At 35.8% G+C, this 9,200-nt stretch overlaps 1 protein-coding gene across 4 annotated transcripts in view; it reads right to left on the bottom strand.

Moving 5' to 3' along the window:
• Positions 1-9,200, bottom strand: part of scube1 (signal peptide, CUB domain, EGF-like 1) — a 71,382-nt gene that overhangs the window by 40,544 nt on the left and 21,638 nt on the right. For all 4 annotated transcript variants that reach the window (XM_016447472.1, XM_016447473.1, XM_016447474.1 and 1 more), the window contains exon 5: positions 137-262. In XM_016447472.1, coding sequence (XP_016302958.1) covers positions 137-262 — 126 coding nt within the window. The remainder of the gene's footprint in view (positions 1-136; positions 263-9,200) is intronic.

The raw sequence follows: 9,200 nt of genomic DNA, 5'->3' as shown, positions 1-9,200 counted from the left end.
TAATATATACTTTTATTTTAAATAATATATATTCTGGCCAGGGATTACATAATTTAAGTATGACATTTTTAGGATTCTGAGAGAGGGAACAGATTGATATTTGTAAAATCAGTCATTTCGGTAGGCTGATACATACATTTGCAGTCACGCTGATTTTCGGCTATCTCAAATCCTGGGCGGCACTCACACGCCACACCACCTTTGGGAGTCTCTCTGCAGATATGGGCACAGCCATGGTCCTTATTCATACAGTTCATCCCATCTGCAGAAAGAAAGACATTGAGAAAGACCGAGAGAGAAACCTGAGTTACAGTCGTGTAATCTTGCCATTACAAACACTCCTCTGACAGGCTCCTGGAGATGAGCGTGTGATTTTCATGAGTGGTGTAAATTACTTTAATGTTCCTGCCACAGGACCTTTTTTCACACACAGAACAACACTGACCAAGTCATACAGGTTTGGAATGAATAACCGGCTGACCCGTGGAAGCACACACAAAGACTCTCTCCACGGACAACATGCTCAGCAAACATCTACACTCGTTTTTTCCTCTTTCATTTTTCCCTATTTTATTCTGAGATTGCAAAATCTCTCCTTCTGTTTCACCCACAGGAATAATTCCCCCACGAATGAAAATTCTGTCATCATTTACTCACCCTCATATCGTTCCAAACCGGTATGACTTCATTTCTTCCAGAGAAGACAAAAAGAGAAATTATGAAGAACATACTGGCTGATTTTTTCCAAGCAATTATTGGCTTTCTAATTGTATTTATTATTAAATTATGTATTATAATCATTTAAAATAAGACCAGAAAAGTATCATAAAAGTGATGCACTATATTCCAAATCTTCTGATGGCATATGTTCACTATGTATGATAAATAGACCAAAAAGTCATTAAATTGTTTTTGTTCAAGTTTTTGAAACTTTTTGGAGCTTTTTAGGTGCTTTTGTGTAATTTATAAAGCTTCAAAAATCTTGATGGATTCAACGTAAATTGAAATACAATCAGTATATTTTGTAACAGTATTTTTTTTTTGTAATGATACAGTGCCGTTCAAAAGTTTGGGATCAGTAAGATTTTAACTTTTTTTTTTAAAGAAGTTTCTTATGCTCATCAAGGCTGCATTTATTTGATCAAAAATACAGAAAAAAAATGTAATTTTGTGAAATATTATTGCAATTTAAAATAACAGTTTTATATTTTAATATGCTTTAAAAAATAATTTATTTCTATCAAGCAAGGCTGAATTTTCAGCATCATTACTCCAGTCTACAGTGTCACATGATCCTTCAGAAATCATTCTAATATACTGATTTATTATAAGTGCTGAAAACTTTTTTTTGGGACCTGTGATACTTTTTTCAGGATTCTTTGATAAATAAAAAGTTAAAAAGAACAGTGTTTATTCAAAATAGAAATTTTGTGTTACAGTATACACTACTATTCAAACGTTTGGGGTCAGTTTTTTTAAAGAAATTTATACTTTTATTCAGTAAGGATGTGTTAAATGGATAAAATGTAGTAAGTAAAGACTTATATTGTTAGAAAGGATTTCTATTTTGAATAAATTCTGTTCTTTTTAACTTTTTATTCATCAAAGAATCAAAGAAAAAAGTATCACGGGTTCCAAAAAATATTAAGTAGCACAACTGTTTCAACACTGATAATTAATCAGCATATAAGAATGATTTCTGATGGATCATGTGACACTGAAGACTGGAGTAATGGCTGATGAAAATTCAGTGCTGCATCCCAGAAATAAATTATATTTTAAAGTATATTAAAATAGGAAAATAAATCACAATATTACTGTTCTTTCTGTATTTTTGATCAAATAAATACAGCCTTGATGAGCACAAGAGACTCCGTTAAAAAACATAAAAAATCTTACTGATCCTAAACTTTTGAACGGCAGTGTGTATGTTTAGATATATACAAATTGACAATTTGCAATTCAGAAAAGGTCAGAAATTTCAATTTGCTTTTTCTTTCCCTCTGTTCTTGTACATAGAGTATAGCGCCGATATCTAACATAGCATCTCACCGTTCTGAGCGAATTTCCTAAACAAAGCGATAACATAAGAGCCCTGAATAAAAGACACAGACAAGGGATGACAGAGAGGAACTGTTGGGCTTCTCTAATGGACATCCTCCTCATCTTCAGGCCAAACAATGAGAAAAGAATGTGTGCACACAAAAGCAAGTCTCCGTGGAAACATGGCGGGTTCTTGCATCTCTGCCCCCTCTGTAGCCTCTTCAGAAGCGCTACGTGCTCTCAGGACAGAGCCTAAAGTGGGCCGCTTTTCTGTCTGTGTTCTGTTGGACACCTTGATGTGCCCAATTAACGTGGACTTTGGAGAGGTCGTCAAACCTTTAAACGACAAAGAGATCTGCCACAGTTCTCACCCAAGAGTAAGAGAGTGTGAATGTGTGCTACTATGAAGCATTTTTACTATCAACCTTTACTCTAGGCCTGCAACTGGCAGACTAATACTACTATGAGACTTCATTAGGCCGCATAGGTTTTGGTGGTGTTTTAACTGGAAGTGTTGGAGATCAAATAAGACCTTCGGCCCAGCTAAAGTTTTAAACATGCCACACGGCTGTCACAAGAACACAGACAGGAAGGAAAACTAAATATTGACCCCTTTCACCTTAGACTGTCATTCCTCCATCTGTGTATATCCACAGCAGCACTCAAGAAAATGTGAGAAAAAAAAGGCAATTACAGGAAATTTTAAGTGAGGGCTTGAGAGAAAAAGACAGCCGGCTCATGCACATACGTGTTTAATATCAGTATACACTCTGTGTGTCCATGTGCTCTGTTCCCCAAGAACCCACCACTTAAAATAAGTGCTCTAAAAGCCCCAAATGCAATGTCAAAAGAGAAGCCACCTTTTAAAGTCTAACGTATAATAATTTATACACCAATTACAGTACAGCTTAACCCAGTGTTTCTTCTGGCCCGAAGAAACGCTCTCAGATGTCCATAGATGGACAGAATAGGATGGAATCTGTCTTTGTAGCTCTGAACATCAACGTAATGTTGATAAATTTGAAGTAAAAGACCTCTGAAGACGGCCTCCACATCCGACAACTCTTTATAAGGGTGGAAAACTTTTGTTTTAGCAGGTGAGGCTAACACAGAAATATTTAGGAGGAGTCCATGTGATTTGGCTGGCTTGTAAAATTGTTAGATGCATTCAAGGTGTCAATGTAAAATAAAAATTCTGTAATCTTTAGAAATAAAAAATTCAGAACTTTCTGACAAGGAAACAAATATGAAAACTTGCTAAACTTTGTGCTGTTTCTGGCAATGTGTAGCACCTACAACTCTGCAGGTTCTTCCGAAACATCTACAAAGTTTCTTTTTTTAATCCTTTATTAATCATTTTTATCATACAAATCATATCTAAACTGTTTGTTTGGCACATTTTGAAGTAAACTGGAGCGGAAAACCAATCTTACTCATTTCATATGCAAAAATGCAATTTTATCTTAAAGACACAGTAGCATGCTTAAATCTAAAGATCATAGAAAGGGTTAAAAGGGTAATTAAAAAATAAATTATGACTGTTTTGGACACACACACACACAAAAAAAAAAATTATGAAAACTATGAAAATTACAATATGACCGCTTGGCTAACAGGAAGTGATGCAACCATTTTCCACAGTAACAGTAAAACCCTGGTTAATATCAAGTTTGAAGGGATAAATCATTTCTGTCATTTTAAGTAACAAATGAACTTTAAAAATCAGTTACCTATGCGTAAGCGCATACACACATACACAAAAAATCCACAGGCCCCCTTTTTCCCATCTCTTGCAAATGCCATTTTAATTGAAATCTGTCAGACTTTCAATCTCTCTCCAAATGCACAATGCTATAGGTACTAAGCCATGAATTTCAATGAGGCTCTTTTTTCACCAGCAACCATTGATGTCCTTCAACTGAAAACAGCCTTTTCCAAAAACCCTCCCCAATCTCTTCTTCAAACACAAGCTTTCTTAACAGCTCGTCACAAGTTCTCTCTCTCTCTCTCTCACACACACACACGCACACACAAGCTTATTAATTACGGTTAACATTAAAGTGGACCTTTTTCTGGAACGTTCCCCAGCTAACCCAGTGACCCTTAATGATGTCACAGTGACTGGAGAAAGAGACAGTATTCCGGTGTCTATGTGTGATTCTATTCTCTCTCTACTTATGTCTTTTCCTGAACCTGAAGGTTTACAAAGACCTGGTGACTTTAGTGTGATCATACACTAACACACACTTTAAGCCTCAATCTTGACAGGGTGCAGCTGTTTTCTTCAGTGAGAAAAGAGTCAGATATAGCAAAAGAGAGAGAATCTGAAGAAAAAAACACCACAGCTGGACTTGGGACACCTCTAATCCTGCACACCTCTACAAAACGGCGATGGACTGGAGCTAAAAATACAACCAATGATCTGTACCTGCAATTGCAACCCACAGCAGATAATTCCCCACTATAGTAATTACCACAAACATTTAATATAAACTGTGAATTTTATTAAGTTCTTGATATAATCATTTTAGAGCATTTTAAAATACACATTTATATTTTTCCCACATTTTAGACATATTGTATTGTATACTATCATACAAATTTCATTTTATTAAAACAAATAAATAGTTTTAAATTAATTTAATGACTAAATATTATATCTAAAAAGATATTACTATATAAACAGTGTTATTTTAGTATCAAGATGCTATAATTTTTATTAACATATTGAATCCGTTTTTATTTTTATATTTTCCATTTTAATCTAAATTTTAGCTAAAGTTTAATTACATTTTTTTTTTTTCATTTTTAGTAGTTAACTGTAATAAACCTGTTAATAAATGAATAACTAAATAAATGAAGAAATTAATAAACAGTAAAAGGGCCAGGCGTAAGACTAAAATCAAAAAACTGAATCCTTAATTGATTTGGTTTACAAAACCAGTCTGAATATCTGGTACTGAACTGATCCAGTTCTCGAGCTCCAGTTGCAGTGGATTATAAGTGAAAAGTGACTTAAATTTGAGTCTGTACACAAAGCTATCGTATGACTTTATAAGAGAGTGTAATACAATGGACAATTTTTTTTTGCTACTTTTATGGTGATTTTGCAGTTTTTTTGAAGACAAAATAAAAAAAAAAAATCTGACAGAATTCTCCCTTTGGGGTGAGAAGTCCATTTAAATGAACCAGCCAGAGAATATTTTCTTCCTTTAAATCTAAGTATATTTGCTTTGTATATTTAAACAGATTTCGACAGCTGGCCCTCAAGTCAAGGGAAAAGTTCCGATGCTCCGTATAGCCAGTCCATCCCTCCTACCAACATGACTCCACCTGCAACAGTCAAACTACATCGCTCTGGAAAAAACTGTTAGGGAAAAGACAGAGAGAAAACTACAAAAACAGAGCAAAAGAGGAAACGCAGAAGCATATGAAGTTTACTTCACCTCAAAAGCTAATATTTAATCACAGTATTTATAACCAGCGGAAGACGGTGGGCAAGACCTTCAGTGCCCACTCGCTGTCAGTACCTCAGTGTATATGTGCATGTGTTTGTAAGCCAGTGTGTGTGTTTGGTACAGTTCAATCAAAGTTCTTCCACCCTAAAACTGGCCCAAGTTTCGACCTTGAGAGGACTGAAATAGTTTTCTCAGCACACCATTTAAAACACTTCACTTAAAGAGTCCTAAATCATTCACCATTTCACGTAAAAAAAAAACAGCATCACTAGGACAACAAGCACAACTATGCTCATGCCCTTTGACCTCTGCCGTGACCCTGCAGGAATCCACCATCAGAGCAGGATGTTTGCTGGCGACTCGGGACAAGAGCGGGTGGCAGTGCTTGAGTGAAAGGTTTAAAACACTTACATGCACACACACACTCAACGGCTTTCCTCCCAAGACCATTCCAATTTAATGCTGGTATTTTAATGAAAACAGCATAAAATCTATTATTATTGAAAAATTTTCTGTGTGTGTGTGTGTGTGTGTGTGTTAACAGTGGCTTCATTTTGCCCACTTCCTCTCCTCACACACTCCAAATAAACACATTGCCTTCTACTGTTTATCCTAATGTTTCATCCCACTCTTCATCCCACCTTTTCTGATATTATCCTCCTCAGGACTGAGAATAAGAAAGCGAGAGAATAAAAGGAAAAGAGGGTGAAAAGAGAAATGTGATATTTTTCATACGGAGATGACAGTTTTTTCATGTCATGACCCCTTTAATATCTTTGTGGTAACCATGATACATTTTTATTTTTAGGCTTTTTTGATGAAGAGAAGGTTCAAAAGGACTATTTATTTTGTGACATTATAAATGTTTTTTTTACTATCACTTTTGATCAGTTTAATGCATTCTTGCGGAATAAAAAAAAATATTAAAAAATATACATTTTACTGACCCCAAACATCTAATATATAGTCTATCTGCAAGGGTTTTAACTCAGAAATTTCCAGCACATTCCAATGCCCGTCTAAATGTGATGGTTCCCAGTTTTATGTAGGACAAGTATAGGATATGTCCGCTTTAAGAAAGATCTTACAATAACCTAATGTTCATGTGCAGATGTGATAATGTGTCTCTATCAGGGTATTGAAGGTGTGAAAAGGACTGCAGTGTGTGTGTGTGTGTTTGGGTCGTATTCCTCTCATATGCTCATAAATCATCAGCCTGCATTTCTCTGCCAGCGTCTGAACAGAAGGGGTGGCGCTGGGGTGAGCCAACGCATTAATGATTTTTCTCAGACAGAGAGAAAAAGAGAGACACGTAGATAGACCTGAAGCTTGTCATGTCATATAGTGTATAGGCAGGAACATCACTTTCGTGCATGCATTTTATGTATAGTGCTTTTTTGTCAATTTGGGAGCTTGACAGATGTGGTCACTATATACAGGTCAGTTTCAAAATTTCTCTTCTTGTTTCACATGAAAAATAACAGAATACAGGTTTGGAATGACACGGAGGTGAGTAAATAATGGCAGGATTTTCATGTTTAGGTGAAATATTTCTTTAAATATTTTGGAAAGGTTCTGATTGATTCACACTACACTGCCAAACCAACTGGTTACCTCTACCATTCCGAGTCAGATGAAGCCGACGGGCTGTTGGCAGGGCACAAAAAAAAAGTAAAGTCCTAATTTACAACCCACAAAGAGTGCCAGGATTTCAGCGGTTGAGAAGAATTTACAAGGTTATTATTTTCACAACATGTGGGGACATCTTGTGCCATATTTAAAATCCCATTAGGAGCCAGGGATTCATTTTCAAACTGGACCGCTCAGGTCAGCAGAACACGCAGCAGAAGCATGATCAAGTCTTAAGGAAATTCATAAAGTCAGATAAAGTTTGACTAGGTCCGAAATGGAATTCAACAAAGTGTACTAGGCCATTTGGAGCAGAAACTCAGTTTATAACTGTGTAAACTAGAGGGATCCAAAAAAACAATAGTCACCCTTTCCCAGGAATGTTTGAGACACAACTATAAAAAAGAATAATGAAAGAAAAAAAACAATAATGAAAACATGTCCCTGACAACTCACAGCTATCAGGTTTATCGTTTCCTTCTGTGTGTGTACTTGTGTAGATGTGTCTTACTATTTCAACTCACTGTGATACATGGATGGATGGATGGATGGATGTAAAGATGGATAGATGGATAGATGGATAGATAGATAGATAGATAGATAGATAGAATCTGTCTTAATCTTAATCTATCTATGCGTCTGTCTTTTCATCCCTCATGTCTTTCCACCTCTGTCTGTCTATCCATTACTAAACCTGTCTATCCATCTGTCTATTCAGACAGACAGACAGATAGACAGCATATGCTTATTGCATATGATTATTCCTTTATGCATATTCATAAATAGACCACAACAACTGCTGTAAACCACATTCTTTCATAAACTATATGAGGTGTTGCAGAAGTGGACATACAGTAAAACGGTGACCCACACAGGTCAATAGAACTGACAGAAGCCTTAGTCAAAAGAACATGGCCTCTTATAGAGCTCTAGTTTTCCACAGCAGACAGACGGCGCCAATGTCACACACACACACACACACACACACACACTCACTCATATGACACTGCTCTAGACTCAGGCCAGTAGGACGCACTGGTGAATGAAGAATTGTAAACACACAACACCACACATCTCTCTCTCGCACACTCTCATACACATATACATAAGTCTTATACACGAGCCAATGGGCCATACTGGTGACAGACAAACTGTAAACAAGAAACATACATACATTCACAAACACACAGATTCCCAAACACACACTATTGATGAGTGAGGGTGATGAAAGAAGGTGAGAGGTTCATTTAGGGTGAGAATAAACGTGTGAAAGCTTGCCTGTTTGTAATCAGTGTGTCCGACTGTGAGACCAAGGCAGATGAGGAAGACTGTGCGTGGGCTTAAAGGTGCAGTGTGTCATTTCTGCACCACTAACAGCACGAAACGAAATTGCAAACGATGGATGACAGCTGTTGTTTCTATCCAACATTATAAACTCAATTTTAAATTATAAATAAATTATACATTTATTATTATTATTAATAATAATAATAAATCTTGGTGTTTCCATTCAGTTTCTGCGATATCACAAAATTTGCCTAACAATATGTAGGTGGAAACCTGGATATCGTCTGCATATTTTCTTGATCTGGTAGTCTAATCTGATTGGCTGACTTTATGCCTTTACGGTTTACAGCCTTTTGTGATTGTGTGTGAGTACCTCAACTCTTTATTACTGTAGGATTATTGTCTTCTGTAAATTATTTAAAGATTTGTATGTCAGATAGCTTATATTTAAGTAGTACTAAATCAAAATAATAAAATAAAAATATTAAATAAAATAAAAATAAATATATTTTTTAAAGTAATTAAAAACAGCATGAATTTCATGGATAATCATTGGCTCTTTTTTATTTTATTTATTTATATTATATTAAGGTTCTTGTCGACTATCAGTTAGCTATCCCAAAAACAACCCTTTAGCTTGTTTACAGACAAGTACACAAATGTACCACGCACTCACATAAAAAAACACACACACTACTACAGTATTTACCAAAGTTTTGCTTTTGAAGTAAAAATACTACTTGCAGGAGCAGAGATTCAGCAAAAGAGTTATGGGCTTCCCAA

Source organism: Sinocyclocheilus anshuiensis, unplaced genomic scaffold (genome assembly GCF_001515605.1).
Source record: "Sinocyclocheilus anshuiensis isolate Anshui unplaced genomic scaffold, SAMN03320099.WGS_v1.1 scaffold283, whole genome shotgun sequence".
NCBI classification, from domain to species: domain Eukaryota; kingdom Metazoa; phylum Chordata; class Actinopteri; order Cypriniformes; family Cyprinidae; genus Sinocyclocheilus; species Sinocyclocheilus anshuiensis.
This window is presented reverse-complemented; position numbering and strand designations above follow the sequence as displayed.